The sequence below is a fragment of the Narcine bancroftii genome, chromosome 1, assembly GCF_036971445.1.
Source record: "Narcine bancroftii isolate sNarBan1 chromosome 1, sNarBan1.hap1, whole genome shotgun sequence".
Taxonomy (NCBI): domain Eukaryota; kingdom Metazoa; phylum Chordata; class Chondrichthyes; order Torpediniformes; family Narcinidae; genus Narcine; species Narcine bancroftii.
Window position 1 is genome coordinate 101,148,885 of NC_091469.1, and position 19,920 is coordinate 101,168,804.

Genomic DNA, 19,920 nt, shown 5'->3' on the forward strand with positions numbered 1-19,920 from the left:
GCTCCTAATATTTTCTACCTGTCCTGATGGCACAACAACCTTATCAAGACAGAACGCAGCCTCTGCCAAGGACCTAGTCTTGGGAATAGGGATCTATAAGCCATTTCTATCTCAATCTTTTCTCCCAATATCTCAATATTTTCTCCCTTGCGCAGCACGTCGGGAATCCAGGTCTGAAAAAACTTACTGGGTTTTGCCCTTCGATCCCTTCCCTTAGCCCCACTATTTTAACGTTATTTCGCCTACTGTAGTTCTTGAGGGCATCTAATTTCCTCCAGATATTCTCCCTATCATTCAGCAGCATCTCTAAATTATTACCCATACTATGTATGGTGTCTTCACTTTTGCCTATCTTTTCCGTCACTTCAGCCACCCTACCCATCAGCCCACAAAGGGTACCCTGGACTTTGTCCAGCGTCCCTCCCATATCTTGGGCTCTCCTCTTGACAGTCTGAAAGAGCCTGTCTTCCACTTGGCCCAGTACCTTTTCTCCACTGCTGCTTTCACCCTCTTCAGAGCACCTGAACCTGTCAGTGCTGCTGCGGTGTTCATCGTCTCTTCTCCTCCATCGCTGGACCCGCTGGTTGCCACACTTGACTTGACGTCGCTCATTTTTGTGTCACCAGCCGCACTGTGCAACTTGGCCCCAGATCCGCCACTGGAGCCGAGGTGAGTCTCAACTTCCCCTTTGATACCAAAGTCGACTCCAGTTCTTCGCAGCTTCTTCTCTGTTTGGGCCAGCTCATTCCCCGCATTCTTCAGGGTCACTGCCCTGTGACTGCCATGGGGACAGACTTCATCATGGGCCCCACACATACCACGAGGGCACTTGACCTGGCATTCCCATTGTGGGAGGTGGCTCCCAGGCTTCTCCCCATCCCCAGGGGCTTTCTTTCTGTACTTTCTAGGTGGCAGCACTGTCTTTGCTCGAGTCTCATCCTCTCTGCTGGGTGGGTTGTTTAGTTGAAGCTCAGCTTCCTCCTTGGGGCAGTCCCGCCATTTTCCTCACCACGAGACAGCTCTGGCCATGATTCTTGCTTCAATGGAGTTTCTTTCATGCTCTTACTTGTGAATTTACTCTTCTTAGTCATTGTTTGTTGTAAGCTTCTTCCCACGTCCTTTTTTGGTATTTTGGCAATTCAGTTGAGGTTTTTACCCTATTTATTCTTAACGATCCTGGGAGCTCCACCTCCTCCTACTCTCCCCGCATCACGCGACCTCATGTTCCTTTGTTCTTAAGTGAATAAAATCTTATTGGTTTCTCAACAACAGTCTTTCGAGTAATTAATGGTGCATTCATTTTATTCACTTAAAGAGTAGAAATCCTCAATAGAGCAGATCCTCAGGCTAGAAAAGCTAGAGAACGACCCTCAATCACTTGAGGCATCCACCAACTTTGAGCTCTGGCTGCACTGTTTTGAAAAATTCCTATAGGCTTCCTCTATCATTGTGCAATCAGAAGCCAATAAACTCCAAGTGCTCCACACCTGGTTTGACACCCTGGTGTATTCCATGATCAGGAACACTACATCATACCAGGAACCCATGGGCATACTCAAAGAACAGTAACTGTGTAAGATCAATGTTATCTATACCAGACACCTTCTAGTGACTTGCAAACAATATCTTTGGGCCCTGTGAGCCCTCAGCAGGGCCTGTGAATGCAAGGCAGTATCCACCACGGAGTACATAGAGGACCTGATGCAGGACACCTACGTAATGGGAATCAGGCCAAATTACATCCGACAGAGACTCTTGGAGCAAGGAGAGCATTTTAGCTGGCAGGTATGCTGGAGATGGTTCTCCAGAACATGAAGGTCTACTTGACTGACAACACACCAGCCACGTGGTTACCCTGGGCACTGCCATCTTGGAACAAGCCGCCACCCCTTTGCTCTGCTAATACTCAACCATGGCAGCAATACTTCACGATCACCTCCTGCCACTTTTGTCCAGCTCCAGTGGCGACCCGATCACAGCCGCAGTGCTACAGGAGCACCTAAAGTGCTGCTTCTGCAGCCTGGGCAAGCATCAAAGGAAATGCTGCCCAGCAAAGGATTCAACTTGTTCCAGCTGCAAGGAAAAGGGCCACTATGCTGAAGTGTGTAAGTTGAAATGTCTTCCTAGCAGTGCTGTGTGTGTATTGTCGGGGCCGCCATCCTGGACACCGTCATCACCCAGGGCCAGCAGTGCTATGTGCGATCCGTGGAGACCGCCATCTTGAGCGTCATCTTTGGGATCCAGCAGCACTACGTGTGGGCCCTGGGGGCCACCACTTCAACAGCTCCGCCATCTACAACAGTGATGTGCAGCAACCTGACACTGGCCTCCATCATACGTGATCAAGACTGGTCACATCATTTCGCCAGGTTGATGATGGTATTCAGTTAAATGGCCACGAAACGAGTTGCTTATTTGATAGTGGGAGAACGGAGAGCTTTATACACCCAGACACAGTGCCGGTGCCTTTCCCTTACAGTATTGCCAGTGAACCAGAAGGTCTCCTTGGCATCCAAGTCGCACATAGCATAGTAACTCTAATGGTGCAGGGTACCATCAGACTTTAGGCTGATGGTAATGTTGCAGCTCTGCACTGCTGTGCAATTGGGACTGGATTTTCAGTGTCACCTTAAAAGCTTGGTGATGGAGTTCGATGGGCCCCTCACTGTACGTAACCAGCAATTTTCAAATCAAGAACTCATGCTTACCTGTAGGCTCTCCACACTTAAAATTACCACCCCCCCCCCCCAAACCCCTATTGTTATTCGTCAACCTCACTCTCAACTGTAAACCCGTCATCTGTAAAAGTAGACAGTACAGTGCCAGGGACAGTGCCTTCATATGGGTAGAGGTACAGAGCTTACTCAAAGAGGGGTTTATTGAAGCCAGAACCAGCCCTTGGAGAGCACAGATAGTGGTAGTATGTGATAGGGAAAAGAATAGAATGGTCATTGACGACAGTCAGACCATCAACAGATACATGCAATTGGATGCATACCCCCCTCCCACGCATCGCTGACATGATCAACCAAATTGCCCAGAATCAGGTCTTTTCAACCATTAACCTCAAGTTGGCATACAACCAGCTCCCTATCCACCCAAAGGACCACCAGTATACGGCGTTCAAGGCAGATAGCCACGTCTGCCACTTCCTGCGGGCTTCCTTCAGTCTCACGAATGACGTCTCAGTCTTCAGCGTGAGATGGACCTCATGGTGGATCAGTAGAAGTTGTGGGCCACTTCCCCGTACCACAATCTGCAGGACCATGACGCCAATCTTCAGAAAGTTATTGAAACAGACAAGCTTCTTAACCTTACATATAATAAGGTCAAGTGTGTGTTTTGCACAACCTATCTGGCCATCCTTGGCTGTGACGTGCAAAATGGAGCCTGACCGCACACAGCCTCTCCTGGAGCATCCCCTTCTACATGGCCTAAAGGCCCTGAAGAAATGTCTTGGGTTCTTTTCCTATTACGCCCAATGGGTCCCCAATTATATGGACAAGGCTCACCCCCTCATGAAATCCACATCCTTCACTCTGGCAGTGGAGGCTGGTTCAGCCTTCAATCGCATTAAGGCAGATATCGCCAAAGCCACAATGCATGCTGTGGATGAATCCACCTCGTTTCAGGTGAAAAGTGATGTGTCAGACTTTGCCCTGGCAGCCACCCTTAACTAGGCAGGCAGGCTTACCGGCACTTTCTCATACTATGATGAAGGGCTCAAGCTTAAAACGTTGGTTATGTATCTTTATCTTTGCTACATAAAGGACACTGTTTGACCTGATGAACTATTCCAGCATCTTGTAGTTTCAGCATCCCATTGTCAGTGCATACAGTAAAATATATGGAGACACGATAATATCACATTGTTAAAATCTTGACAGAGGTCTACTGGCTAGCCAGTGGCAATTGTAACTCTATATTGGCACCAGTGAAATACCTAAATGCTATAAATAAGGCTGTCAGATTTTTAGGAAGGTGTCATATTCCTTCCTGAGGTTGTATGTGACCTTTTCAAGTGGGATGCAGCTATTCATCTAAGACCACCTATTTATGAGTAGTTGAGAGTCAGTCTTCCATGTTACTGCTATGCACTTCGTAGCCACAGATAAGGCAATTTCTGTTAATTTAATTTCAGAATTAGTGATCTGCCAACCATGGTAAAGTTCCACAGAAGACAAAGCTCTGGGTCTACTGGGGAGGTGGCTCTCATTATCTTGGTTAGGATGTCACAGATGTCATACCAGAAGGGCCTCACCTTCGTGCAAAGCCAGGTAGAATCTAAAAAGGAACTAACCTCTATACCACACCTAAAACACATCTCTGATAATTCAGGTTTATATTGATGTAATTTCTGTGGGGTGAAGTACAGTTGATGGAGAAAATTATAATGGACTAATCTATGCTTGACATTGATAATACCAAACAAACTTCCCTGACATAGATCTGACCAGAGTTGTTTGTCAATTGTGTTTAAGTCTGACTCCCATCTCACGCTAGATTTATGAAAACCTCATTTTGGAGTCTCATCAATAAAAAATACATTCTAGAAATGTACTTATACACATTTCCTTCATGGAGAAATTTCTCCTTTTCAGTGAGTCTCAGTAGAGTCATTTCCAAATTGGCCTAAATGAAGGTAACAAAAAAAAGATCTTATTGGACAAGTCATGTTTCTTTTTCAGCTGTACAAATGACATGAAAAATCCTTTTTCCTAACAATCTTCCAGTCGTTGTATCCCCTTATAATACCAGCTCTCCAACATTTTATTATTCAAAATCTCGGGTATGTTCATTCTGTCTAAAAGATGTTTTCGGTGACAATCCTCTTTTCAGTCCAGAATCTCCACAAGTCTCACACCATATTTTAACCAAATATCTTAAAATGGGGTGCTATGGTGGCACAACAACCCCCAGGAGGCATCAAACTGCCCATGTGCTTGATGATGTCAGCGCGTGTTGGGGCGTGATTCTGGCTTTTAAAAAGGTTGCGCGGGAGATGCCCAGTTGATTCACTATTTGATTCACTCTAAAAACGCCTTGCGTGGTTATTTCGTTATGTCCATACGATTCCAGTGGCCACAATTTTGTGATGCCGACAAGTCCAAAAACGTATTTTTGGACAAACATAGACTCTGCAGCCATTGCTGTGAAGCTACCAACCTTCTGGAAAGCTGAGCCATTTCTGGTTTGTGTTGATCACCTCTGCCTATAGTTCCAACAGGCTGAAGCACAATTTCACCTTCACAACGTCAAACTGGACACCAAGCCATCGCTAAGAGAGTCGACAACTTCCTATGAGATCCACCTCATACCAACAAGTATAACACTTTAAAGCACTTTTATTACGTGTATATGGAATGTCCCGTAGGGAAAGGGCAGCCAAACTAGTACATTCCGATGGGTTGGGAGACCCATCCCAGTCAGAACTAATAGATCAAATGCTGATCCTGGCAGCGGGCTAAAGGCCCAATATGATATTCGAGCAGCTCTTTTTAAAGCAAATGCCAGATGATATTAGGCTCTTGTTATCCAAGTTTTTATTTGGAGACCCAAGGGCTGTAGCGGCAGAGGCAGACATTCTATGGCTGACTAAAAAGCACAGCAAGGAAAGACAAGCCTGCACAACTAACCCCTCCAATATTGACCCCGTGTCACACTCTAGCGCTCTTAGCACATCACTCCCTACAAACAGGCAATGCCCCAAGACATGCAAGCAGCCTCTGGACACCTTATCTTAGTGTTATTATCACAGGTGTTGGGGAGTAAATGCCCGTAAATGCCTTCCACACTGCCCATTTGCGGGAAATGCCCAGGACAACCACTAGTAAGGGCTGCGGCACTTGGCAAGAAACCTGCAAGCCTACTGTATGTATGGGGCCAATTGTCCCAGCAAAAAATTCTGGTTGACATGGGTTCAGAAGTTAGTGTATTTCCAATCACCTGTTTTGAAACATGCCATCCTACCCCAGACCTGCAACTACGAGAAGTTAACAGTTCCAACCTTTGACACCAGGAAGATGAATGTCAAGTTCAAGAATCATTTCTACAGTTGGCTATTTATTATAGCAGCAATATCCCTCCCTTTGCTTGGTGCAGATTTTCTTCGGGCTCATTCATTTCTTGTCGACATAAAAGGGCGTTGGCTATTAAATTAAATTACTTTTCAGACTATTCCTCTGGTAGACGCCTATACCCCTACTCTGCATCTTCAATCATAAAGTAAACCAGCAAATGTATTTTCCAAGCTACTGGAAGATTTCCCTGAAATTACTACTTTACAATTTTCTGCCTCCACTACAAAACATGGTGTTACTCATCACATTTTGTTACCTTTCCATTGACAGCGATGTCCATCATTGAGCACGCGAGTCCATGGGGAATGTCCCTATTTAAGGTAGTGGACGCTAGGACCATCTTGAGGTCTGAGTCACTGCTCCCCAATGGATGAGGCAAATAGCAGACAGCAGCTTCCTTCCCAGCTGTGGGGTGCATCGGGTGGGCGATCGGCTATGCACCCATGTTGACCACATCATCCAAATGATGTGCCATCAGGACCCGGCTGGCCCAAGATTGCAATGCCCAGTGGATGCACGGGGTGTCATTGTGGTTGGGCGACCCAACTGGCAGTGAAGCAGGAGGTGACGTAATTAGAGTGAGTGGAAGTGACGTCTTCGGTTCTGGCGGAATTGACATCTTCAGTGCGGGCAGAAGTCATGCGGAGGAAGATGGCGGTGCCTGGAGCAAGCACACTGCAGCGGTGCTGGTCGGTGGTTGGGCCGGAAGTGGTGGGGTGGCATCCTGGTCCTTTCACATGGCGATGTTCGGAAGGGCTCCCAGCTGGTCACAGAGGGCTACAGCCCTCCTGACAGGCCTAAAAAGGCATATCTTCATGAAGTGGCCTTCCCACATTGGGAGCAATGCGAGTTCCTCACTGGGCAGCCTTTGCGGGATCGCCTATCTGACCCACACCGGGACCCACAGTACTTACAGGGGTGAGCAACGCTGGCAGCAGCGGTAGTCTTCTCCACATAGAGCCTTTCGGCGACAGCAGTCATCTGCATCTGCCAGACCAGAAGTTGGGAGAACCGGGCATCAAAGGCATGATGAGTGGCAGCCTGCAGGGAATGGTTGACCTCAATTGTCCTGCCAAGTGAGGCAATGTTTTCTTCTAGTAGTTTCTGTCGGGCACTCCTCGAGCGCAGCCCTTGCACGCAGGCATCCCGTATCAGTCGCTCCACTTCCCCTTCAGTCACCCCGATCTCAGCTAGGCACAAGTGAGCTAGCTCAAGGAGACCCCCCAGATCGACATCTGCTGTCTCACCTGGCTGCAGAGACCTGATGCTGAGCAGGTACTGGGCGTAGACCATGTTTGTTGGGGGCTTGTACGTGCTCTCCAGGACGGCTAGTGCAGGTTCACAGTCTGTGCAGTCCTTCATGGCCTTGAAAGCTTGCGGGCCCAGCTTGGTGCTGAGTGCCATGAACTATTTCTGGTTTGTGTTGATTAACTCTGCCTGTGTTAGGATGATCGTCTCAATTGTGTGCCTCCCGATCTCGAAGTGAGCCTGGCTTCCGGGTGTTGAGGGTCGATGTCCAGGCTCCTGATTGTCAGACTTCTCCATGATCGCTCTTTAAAATTTTTACTTGAATAAATTGTGTTGCACTGAGGTAGCAACAAGCAAGCACAAAACTTGAAAGACTGTACAATAGGCTTTATTCTAGTAAAAGTCTGAACACCAGTTCATGCCTTGGTGGCTCCCTGTGTGACTGGCTCAGGTCTATATTCAAGTCGGCTGATTGACAGCCAGCCAGGTAGAGTCAGCCCCTTAGATGGTGTTCCTGCAGGTATAGAGATCGCCCCCCTGCAGTAGGCTGGTGGTCGAATCACCACACTAGTGAGGCTTTTGGATTTATCTGTTAAAGTTCATTGGTCAAATAACTACATTTGTTTGCAGAATTGAAGGCATGGATGTTTATGTAGCTTTGCTTTTAGGTCCTCAGAATCTCATTTAGACAGAAATTTTATTCTGAAGCTGTATTTCCATGAAAATATTTCAATGGTCTGTGGTCTATCCATAAAGATATATAAATATCCTTAATTTAGGAACAAAATGCAGATTTTACGCAAACATACTTTGGCTATAATATTAGCTCAAGAGATTCCTATAATTTTTTTTGAGAAATCTTTTTTCTAATTCTAGTCTGCAATTTTGTTTAATTTTGCTTTTCAATACCACTTTGGTTTCTTTGCAGTATGTGCCTCAAAACTTCCTGGACCAAAATGTGGCACAGAGGATCATCTGTGCAGTTGCATTGGGATTGTAAAAACTTCATTCAGTGAAGGTATGTTTGCTGACTTTGTAATTGTTGTTGAACAAATGTTACATTCAATGAATAGTTTGAAAAAATGCATAAACCATTTAAATAAAATAAATCAGAAATTCATAGAATTGCATGCATCTCTTTCTTTCATAGTGTGTGGAATTTCTGTACAAGCATGCAAGGATTATTGTGCTAGAAAGAAAGATGGCACCGATTGTTCTAAGTGTATTCCAGTATGTCCAGGTTAGTGCCCATTAAAGTGATACTTAATGCTTCATGAAAAACTAAGAAGTAATATGAGCAATAGCTTCCTTAAACTAAAGTACAAACCTTTCATTCCTTGTTAACACGACAAAATAAATAATGCATTAGCCCCTTTTAAATGGCACCACCTGGGTAACCCTCCTGGGACCCGGGTGCAATTACTGGGGCAAAGATGCTGGAAGCACTTTTTAAATCACAGGGGGATCTACCCATTAAATCGCCACACACTTACCAGAACCACTATCGGATGTTCAGATGCTGGTTGCCTGGTGACACACGCATGCAAGTGCTGATCTCACCAGAATAAGCGGGTTGGCCATTTTCCTGTTCAAATTGCCTGTGGACGCGACTACCTCTGAGATAGGTCAGGGACCCAGTTGGATTCCTATGAGGTTGATTGGGTTGGACCCTTTCGAACTGCCACGTAAGTGGGCGCTAACTAGGCAAATTGCCCAGTTAACCCCATTTTACACAGCAGTTTGAAAGTGCTTCTTGATAGGTATGTGACGGAATTGTGGGAAAGATCATTGGAACTGTTTTCATGAGAGAAAATGGCATCCTAAAGCCAAATTCTAAATAATCTACTTTGGTTACTGTAACACATTGCTCATTAATCTGAAAAAGAACAGACAGACTCAATAGAAAAATTAAGCAAATTTTCACATGAGATCCTTGGAAGATGCTCTGGGGCGGAGCATAATTATCACATATATAGCATTAAGAAGAAACAGAACACACACAAGAATCACCCAGATTTCAACTGATACAAGTTTGTGAATTATTGGTTGGTGAAGTACTGAGTAAATGTGGCTTTATTCTTCCCTAATTATTAGCATCATTGATGAGAGTGTTCAGTATTTGTTGAATAAAATGTGGTCAGTAAGTAAGAAATTATTCTGCAAAGGGCCTACAGAATAACCATATAACAATTACAGTATGGAACAGGCCATCTTGACCCCTCTAGTCCGCACCGATTTAAGTGAACTCCTCTAGTCCCACCTACCTGCTCCTTTCCATAACCCTCCAATCCCCTCATATCCATGCACTCATCCAACCTTTTCTTAAATGACAAAATTGACCCTGCTGCAACCACCTCTTCCAGAAGGTCATTCCACTCAGCCACCACTTTCTGAGTTAAGAAGCTTCCTCTAATGTTACTTCTAAACTTTTTCCCCCATCCCTTAACTTATGACCCCTCGTTCCAATCTCACCTACCCTCAAGGGGAAGAGCCTATTCACATCTACTCTGTCTATCCCATTCATAATTTTAAATACCTCTATCAAACCCTCCTCAACCTTCTATGCTTCAATGAATAAATACCCAATTTACTCAATCTTTCTTTGTATTCTAGATACTGTAATCCAAGCAAAATTTTAGTAAATCTTCTCTGCACCCTCTCTACCCATTGATATCCTTCCTATAATTTGGGGACCAGAACTGCACACAGTATTCCAAATTTGGCTTCACTAATGCCTTGAACAGTCTCAACAGCACTCCCCAGCTCCTATATTCTATGCTTTGATTTATAAAGGCCAGCATATCAAAAACCTTCTTCACCATCCTATCTACACAAGAATCCACTTTCAAAGAATGATGAACCATTATTCCAAGATCGCTCTGTTCCTCTGCATTCCTCAACACCCTCCCCTTCACTGCATATGTCCTGTTTTAATTATTCTTCCCAAAATGATGCACTTATAACCATATAACAATTTACAGTACAGAAACAGGCCATATCGGCCCTCCTGATCTGCATCGATTTTTGTGAAATTCCACTAGTTCCACCTACCCACTCCCATGCCCATAACCCTCTAATTCCTTATCATCCACGTATTCATCTAGTCTCTCTTAAATGACAGAATTGACCCTGCTGCAACTACTTTTTCCGGTAGATCATTCCACTCAGCCACCACTCTCTGAGTGAAGAAGCATCCTCTTATATTACTCCTAAAGTTTTGCTCCCTATCCCTTAACGTATGACCCCTTGTACCAATCTCCCCTACCCTCAGTCTAAAGAACTTATTCACATCTACTCTATCTATTCCCTTCATAATTTTAAATACATTTCACACTTATCTACATTAAACTCTACCTGCCATCTTTCAGCCCACTCTCTAAGCAATCCCAATCCTTCTGTAGTCCTCGAAAACCATCTTCACTATCCACAACTCCCCCTATTTTTGTATCGTTTCGACATTTACTAACCCATTTTACCACTCCATCATCCAAATAATTAATATAAATGAGGAACAACAAGGGACCCAACACCAATTCCTGAGGCACATTGCTCGTCACTGGCTTCCATCCTGGCAGACATTTATCAACCATGACTCTCTAGCACCTATCTTCTAGCCACTGTTGAACCCAGCTGACTATCTCAACATTAATCCCTACTGCCTGAACCTTCCTCACCAACCTTCCATGTGGAACCTTATCAAAGGCCTTACTGAAATCCATATAGACTACATCTCCTGTTCTACCCTCACCAATCTTCCTAGTCACTTTCTCAAAAAATTCAACAAGATTCATCAAACATGGCCTTCCCCTCACAAACCCATGTTGGGTGTCCCTGATCAGTCCCTGCCCCTCTAGATACTTATACATATTAGGCACTTTCAGGTGGCCAATTGCCCCACTTGCAAAGCTGTATATTGCCAAGAGGCCACGTGAATGCGCAGGAGGCACCTGTGAGGCGAATTTTGTAACCCTCCTCCGAGAGGGATACTTGCCGCAGCACAGTGGCCTCCCCAGCCATCTGAATACAGCCATCTGAAAGCTGTCCCGCCACAGCCCGATATCAGTCCCCACATTGTTACAGTTTTCTGTGTCACACACAGTCAAAGACTTCCTTCTGTCTGTCTCTCTCTGAGACTCAAACTGTCAGGCAGCATGTCCTTCTCTTTCTCACTTGCAAACCCCTGACCTTCTCCAGCAAACAATAGGAGTTCGTCTTTTGGTTAATCTGTTGTTTAAGGTAAACAATAACCTTTCAATACCTTTCTGTGAAGAGGTATTAGGAGACAACCTGTGTCTTGCAGTGGCTTTAAAGACAATAGTCCATTCATTCACTTCAATTACAGCCACTTGTGAAATCTCCAGAGTTTCTGTGAAGTCACTGAATATGAATTTTTCAGTATTTCAAATAGTATCTGTTTTAAAGTGTGTGTCTGTAACCTACTCTACTTTTCCCAATTTATCTCCCAAAAACATTCCCAAATATTCCATCACAGTTCAAATACTCATTTATTTTCAAAGTGCTTTATTCATAGTGAACTGGAGATCACTGAGATCATGGGCTGGAGTTTGTAATTGCAAAGGTCTGTTAACCCATTGATATGTTCTATCAATTACTCCAAAGACTGAGAGGGAGACGATAGGCTTTAATACACTTTAGATTGTAGCTGACCTGATTCCATGGCCTCGAATGAATGGATGGGGGGAAGGAGGTCAACCTTTATGGCCAGGTCTCAAGGGGAAGAGCTACTGGGGAGTGAGTCATCAGTGGGCGGGCCAGCCACTCATACGCAGCAGTATATACATATCACCACATCCATGGAATTTGTGAGCCCTCTAATGGAAGCAAATCTAAGACCAGAGAAAAACCACAAGTTCAAAAATCGTTAACTTACTTCTTGTCCAAGGGGGTCTTAAGTTAACTACATGTTAACTAAACATACATTAATGATAGGTTTATTTTGAAACATTGACAATTACTGTATACATTAGATAGTTATAACATGCTTTGCTAACTTTGAAATCTGAAATTGTAAGATGCAAAGAAGCCAGGACATCATAAGTATAATATATTTAATATATAATACATTATAAAACATTTCTAAAACACCTGATACCAACTCACTTCAATGCCATATTGAAAAGTAAATGAATTCAGATGAAGTTGTTGCTACTGCTCATGGAAGTTCATTGCACCTCAAACCTCCATGAAATGAGAATTATATTAATCACCATTATAATCATTGGGCAGTTCTTACATTCTCTATATTCATCTCACTCTCTTTTTAAACAAGACTAAGGAAAGAGCAAAAAACTTTCCTTGGATGAACCAGCAAGGAGCACCTTTGATGGTACTCATTTTTGAAATGGATCAGTGTAAGTGTTGGCTGTCTACCAGATGACCTTGTAGTTCACTAATCAAATCGATACTCTTAATTTGCAGAAGTATTTCGCACACCTGTGCTCCATTCCCTACTACAGTACACAATTAAAATGAAATTTCACCCTCAGTGATCAGGTAGCAAACATGAAACATCTGCTAATATCTAGAGAATCCCAATATTATTAAGACATCTGCTCACTCCATTTAGACATGGCCCAATATCGTTCAAACCTTCAATGGTCAGGTGCTATTTTCTTTTCTATATTGTTCTCTCAAAGCCCGATGATGATGTTAAATGCATCACCATTGCACATAATAGCTGATTGGATCCAGGTTTTCCTGAACGATCGCTCAAATGAAGTGAGCTGTTTTGGACATTAGACTGGCCATGCATTTAAATGTTAAATCTAGCTTCATGCTTCACTCGTTCCTTCAAAATTAAACATAGTGATGTGAGACGTTTAATTGATTGTAAAGTTTACTTTCAAATTAGGTGATAGCAAAACTGTCAGTGCTCACTTCATCTTTTCATTTGAGAAAAAATTGAGGGTTTCTCATGAAGTAACCATAATGACAGAAGGGAAAATGCATATTTGAAAGACTGGTTAGGCATAGAGTCCAGGACCCTATATGGGTAGCATAAGAAAGGATTATTAAGTGTAAATAGTTCATCCAAATGTAAGCAATTGAAGCCAGGTAAAAAATTCCTATATAAACAACTACTTTTGATAAGTACGTATTTTGTTTAAACAGGCAAGGATGAAAAACCAATAACAGGAGGGCTTCAGAAATAACAGATCGGTATTTTGCTGCAATTATTTATAACAATGACAATATTTCACACGAAAACCAACAAGGTCGGGTCAGATACAGCAATGAGCTCTCTGAACCCTTCTCCATTAACAATGGCGTGAAGCAAGGCTGTGTTCTCACACCAACCCTCTTTTCAATCTTCTTCAGCATGATGCTGAACCAAGCCATGAAAGACCCCAACAATGAAGACGCTGTTTACATCCGGTACCGCACGGATGGCAGTCTCTTCAATCTGAGGCGCCTGCAAGCTCACACCAAGACACAAGAGAAACTTGTCCGTGAACTACTCTTTGCAGACGATGCCGCTTTAGTTGCCCTTTCAGAGCCAGCTCTTCAGCGCTTGACGTCCTGCTTTGCGGAAACTGCCAAAATGTTTGGCCTGGAAGTCGGCCTGAAGAAAACTGAGGTCCTCCATCAGCCAGCTCCCCACCATGACTACCAGCCCCCCCACATCTCCATCGGGCACACAAAACTCAAAACGGTCAACCAGTTTACCTATCTCGGCTGCACCATTTCATCAGATGCAAGGATCGACAATGAGATAGACAACAGACTCGCCAAGGCAAATAGCGCCTTTGGAAGACTACACAAAAGAGTCTGGAAAAACAACCAACTGAAAAACCTCACAAAGATAAGCGTATACAGAGCCGTTGTCAGACCCACACTCCTGTTCGGCTCCGAATCATGGGTCCTCTACCGGCACCACCTACGGCTCCTAGAACGCTTCCACCAGCGTTGTCTCCGCTCCATCCTCAACATCCATTGGAGCGCTCACACCCCTAACGTCGAGGTACTCGAGATGGCAGAGGTTGACAGCATCGAGTCCACGCTGCTGAAGATCCAGCTGCGCTGGATGGGTCACGTCTCCAGAATGGAGGACCATCGCCTTCCCAAGATCGTATTATATGGCGAGCTCTCCACTGGCCACCGTGACAGAGGTGCACCAAAGAAAAGGTACAAGGACTGCCTAAAGACATCTCTTGGTGCCTGCCACATTGACCACCGCCAGTGGGCTGATAACGCCTCAAACCGTGCATCTTGGCGCCTCACAGTTTGGCGGGCAGCAGCCTCCTTTGAAGAAGACCGCAGAGCCCACCTCACTGACAAAAGGCAAAGGAGGAAAAACCCAACACCCAACCCCAACCAACCAATATTCCCTTGCAACCGCTGCAATCGTGTCTGCCTGTCCCGCATCGGACTTGTCAGCCACAAACGAGCCTGCAGCTGACGTGGACTTTTTACCCCCTCCATAAATCTTCGTCCGCGAAGCCAAGCCAAAGAAAAAAGTACTCAGATATAGGAACTGTAGTACTCTGAAATGAGAGTGCATTAAAGCTTAGTGAAAAAGAAAACAAAGAACATATGATTTTAAGGATAAAGAGCTACGTGTGATTTTTATTTGTTTCCCTTCTCAGATAACGCTGAAGAAGTTTTGAGTATGGAAGAGGCTTTAATAGTAATGCTGGCAAAGCAAAGGATTTTTGGAGGTGCTTCTATTCTAACTGTCAGTGATAAAGATTACCTTGATGGATTTAAAGTATTTTACAGAAAAAAATGATTTTGTCAAGTCTGATTCGACTACAGTAAGTTTGAATGATTCTTGTATGGATTTTAGAGTCATGATAAAATTAGATAGCAAAATTCAGGTCAGTGAAATAAAGCATCAAGCTAGCCTGTGTCAGTTTAAAATTTTGAAAGATGTGAATAATTTAAGGTAAGTGGCTCTATTGCTGGAATAAGTGAATAAAGTGTTGTCAGAGTGCATGCAGGTAAATCTTGGCATACTTACACAAGAACCACAAGCTGGTGTTACATTTTATCAAAGCTAAATAAAATGTTATTGCAGAGCTAATGATTTGGGATGGCAGGAAGAACAAAATGAATTAAATTAGAAAACCATGGAGAATGAGCTGGGAAAGAAGAAAGGTATTCCATATGCTATTCTGGTGCAATTTATAAAAGGGTTGCAATTTCTCATCATTTTCCTAACAACAAATGATCAATTTGTCATTGTGAGTGGGAAATGGTATCTTATGGCTTTGTTTGAATTTTTTTAAGTGACCAGGAAGATGGATGAAAGCAAGGTACCATTGGGTAAGCTGGTCTGGAAGATCAGATTGGATGGGATCCAGGCTGAGCTGGCCAGTTGGATGCATAATTGGATTGATGGAAGGAGACAGAGGGTGGTAGTGTAGGGCTGTTACTCAGTTTGGAGGCCTATAAGTAATGGAATGCCACAGGGATTGGTGTGAGTTCTTTATTGTTTGTGATTTTTTAAAAATGAATTTGAGTGACAATATAGTTGACATGGTTAGTAAGTTTGCAGCTGACATCTAAATTGGTGGTATAGTACACAGTGAAGAAGTTATCTAAGATTACCACGGGATCTAGATGAACTCATAAAAATGCAAGGTGTTGCACTTTGGTAGGTTAAAACAGAACTCGTATAGTAAATAGTCGGGCCCTGCAGAGTGTTGTAGAAAAAGAGAGACTTGAGGGTGCATATATTTAGTTCCAAGAATGTGATGACACATGCAGACAGAGTGGTGAAGAAGGCAAATGGGATGTCATTGTACAACTAACTACAAGATGTTGCTGAGATTGCACTTGGAGTATTGTGAGCTGTTTTGGTCTCTGAGCTATAGGAGAGATATCATTAAGCTGAAAAAGGTGCAGAAGAGATTCATGAGAATGTTACTGAGACTGGTTGGACTAAATTGTAAGAAGAGGCTGGACAGGCTGGGACTTTTCTCCCTGGAATGCAGGAGGATGAGGGGAAACCTTGTAGATGTTAATAAAATCATGAGAAGCAGAGACAAGGTAAATAGTGATGGATTTTTTTCCTCAGGGTAGAGGAATCTAAAACTAGATGGAATAGATTTAAGGTGAGTTGAGAAAGATTTATAAGAGACCCAAGCAGTATCTTCACACAGTTGGTGAAGGTTATATGAAATGAGCTGCCAGAGGAAATGGAAGAAGCAGGTACAATTGTAAAGTTCAAAAGCCATTCAGAAAATCCAAAATTGGGAAAGGTTTAGCAGGATCTAGGCCGAATGCAGACATATAGATTAGCTTGGTCAGCATGAACAAGTTAGGCTGAAGAGCCTGTTTCTGTGCAGTAGAACTCTATTATATATTTACACAAAACAACCTAGTATAGCCAAATAATGTATTCTTGGTCATGGAAAAAAGGTTTATCAGTCAGCAAGAGAACTTTCTGCATCACTTTGAAAATCCAGTTGGACCATCTCAACTGGATTCCCATCAGTGGAATATCTAAACTTTGACCATGAACACTTGACCATTACCATCTGCCATCCTTCCTCAGTTAATGAATCAGCCCAGTTCCATTCTGAAGAACATTTAGAGTAGCACTGAAAGAAGCAATGGTAAAAGATGTGATATGGATGAAGGACTCCCATTGAGACATCACAAAGACTGGGTTGGTAATACAATAATTCACCAAACTGGTGGAGTCCTGAAAACATTGGTCTCAGACCAGTTGTGCAATAGGTAATGAAAGAACCAATGCAAGGGATTGCTACTCTCAATAACGTAACTGTTGCAGATATATCGTACATGACAATTTTGGGAAGAGTACCAAGGCATGTCTGTGAGAACAAAGCCCCATCTAAACAACAAGCACATTTCCACAATGTTATGTGGCGCATGATATTCAAAACAGATGAGTCTGCTGGGCATTCATGAAGTACTGAAATTAAAAAAAAGTTCTTGAAACACTTAGTAAGTAAGGCAGTTTCTACAGAAGTTGATTTTTCATCTCAAAGGCCCTTTAAGGGAACTAGGAACGTTGTGGACATGAATCTGAAAGGGAAAGAATAGCCTGAAGCTAAGGTTCCCTTAGTGACTTTGTTGTGTATGGATCCACCTTGTTGACAGACTAATAAGGGAAATAAGAGAGGGAGAATAGGACACATATCGTATCCTCCAAAATGTTTGGAACAAATGGACTTTTTTTCTTTATTTGCCTCTGTGCTCCATAGTTTTAAATTTATAATCAAAAATTCATGTGATTAAAGTGCACAATCAGGTTTTATTCAAGGTTATTTGAATGCATTTTGGTTTGACCATGTTGAAATTACAGCACTTTTTATACATAGATACCCATTTCTGGATACCATAATGCTTGAGGGCTGTAAAGGTTGTCATAGCCAAAGAGTGGTAATGGGGATGAGCTCCCACTGCTACACAAATTCTCTTCATGGTGTGTGTCTCAAATAGCCTCTGACAATCAAATCCAACTCCTAGCCTTCATGTGTGGCATAGTTCTTATACCCAACAGAGGTGTTCTCACTGTCAGGAGAAGGGGCAAAGGAAGGCCACTCACGTCTTGAAACCAATTGTTCCAGACAGATGGGGCTCATTAACCATAAATGGTAACTCTCCTAGGAGAGGGAAAACTCCGATTTCAACCTCCGCTGCCTTGTGTCTATACCTGCTCATGGGAAAGGCTTTGGGAGTAAGCCCCAAGGAACAATCTGGAGTTGGAGTCCTGAAGGTGGCTGACTACTGTACCCAGCATTGGCACGGCAACTCCTAAAATGCTGTTAGCACCAAACTATCAACTTTTTTCGTTCCTTTGGACCTGTCATTATCATGGAGGGGGGGGGGGTCCCACTGCATGGGCAACAGACAGATCTCCATATCAACTTTGCCCTGGCTGAAATATTCGAACAAATATGGGAGCCTTATATTAAACACAATAGAGAAAACCTACCGGGGACAATCACTACCTAAGTTAACAGAAGGAAAAGGAAATGAAAAGAATGGACTCAGTGGAATTTCTGGTGTATTTTTATTGAATGACAACATTGTCTGACTGGTTTAATGTATCCTAAATTTTATACCTTAAATGGACAGGAGGGGGGAGGTGGGGAGGGTGGGAGGGGAGGAGGGAGGGGGGGTGAGAAAATGACATTGTATATGTGTGAAAAGGAAAAAATGTGTATCATGGTTAATGTGATTTATGGTGTGAAAAATAAAAAAATATTTAAAAAAAACTTTGCCCTGGCTTATGCCCTGGAGAGACCACTTTATCTACTACCACAGGCGCAGTACCCATGGTCAACTATAACGAAAGGAGACCACAAACAAAATGTTTGGGACATTTGGTTTCACAGGTGTACATGATTACTTGGGTATGTTTAATTGCTTCATTGGTGCAGTAATAAGAGAACTAAGCTTTTGATCACCTTTGGAATCTATAGTTGACATTTTTCAACATGAGGACCAGAGTTGTGACAATGAAAGTCAAAGAAGCTATTATGAGGCTGAAAATCAAGAATAAAACAGTATGACACATCACTCAAACCATAAGATTACCAAAATCAACTGTTTGGAATATCATTACAGGAAAGATTAAACAGGTTAGGACTTTATTCCTTGAAGAATAAGGGGTGATTTAATCAAGGTTTACAAAATTATGAGGGATATAGATAGAGTAAATGCGAGTAAGTTCTTTCCACTTAGATTAGGAGAGATAAATATGAAAGGACATGGCTTAAGGGTGCTAGGACGCCCTAAACAGAGTGACCCACCATCGCCAGGAGTGGGTGTTACCTGTTCTAGGAACTTGAGCCATCAATCAACTAATTCAGTCACATCTGTATGAGATGTCTTGCGAGAGTTCCCTCGGGACCAAGGGCATTGTAAATATTTTAACTAGTTCTCTAATTGTAAATAAAAGGGTTCATTCTTTGGATTTCGAAAAACACCGGTGACTGTTTCTCTCTGGGTCTAACGAGGTGGAAGCTTATATTCCACTCAATGCAGGCAACGAGGTGAAAATGTCAGTCACAATAGAACAGCTGTAGGCTGACCTCAAGCAGCAGCAGAAAAACTTTGAAGAAATACAAGCAAGGCTATTTGACTAGCTGGCAGAGAAAATGTCTGTTGGGACTCCAGCCATTGTAGAAGGTGAGCCAGAAGTTCATTCAAATTCTGCAGATGCTTTAATAAGCTCTATCCCAGGGTTCTCATTTGACCCAGAGTCAAGCATATTTGATACTTGGTTCAAGAAGTATGAAGACATATTTGCAGTCGACTTTGCCAAATTCAATGATGCATGGAAAATTAGGCTGTTGTTGCAGAACTTAGGGACTCGAGGACACGAGTGCCACACAAACTACATTCTGCCAGTTTACATGGAAAACTGCAAAGAGGGGCAACCATGCTACTTGGTTATCACTTCAAAATTAAATGCATTGTCATGACTCATTAGCAAACAGGAAACAAAGCCAGAAGATATTCTGGTCACGGAACTTGCTGTAGAGGCAGAGGTCAACCAGGTATTTAAAGATATTATTAATTCACTGCCGGTTACAGCAGAAAGAATCAGACAAGCAACGAAAAAGATGACCTTCTACAAGAGATAGTGCAT

The 19,920-nt window shown here is 43.2% G+C and overlaps 1 protein-coding gene across 6 annotated transcripts in view; it reads left to right on the forward strand.

The window, feature by feature from the left end:
• LOC138761668 (lectin BRA-3-like) overlaps nt 1-19,920 on the forward strand; it is a 123,511-nt gene that overhangs the window by 95,997 nt on the left and 7,594 nt on the right. For 5 of the 6 annotated variants that reach the window (XR_011356421.1, XM_069934240.1, XM_069934220.1 and 2 more), the window contains 3 exons: nt 8,257-8,346; nt 8,479-8,568; nt 14,936-15,103. Coding sequence is in view for 5 of the 6 variants with exons in the window: in XM_069934240.1 (XP_069790341.1) it covers nt 8,257-8,346; nt 8,479-8,568; nt 14,936-15,078 (323 nt within the window). In the remaining variant the exon portion in view is untranslated. The remainder of the gene's footprint in view (nt 1-8,256; nt 8,347-8,478; nt 8,569-14,935; nt 15,104-19,920) is intronic. The other variant, XM_069934230.1, reaches the window with a different exon arrangement.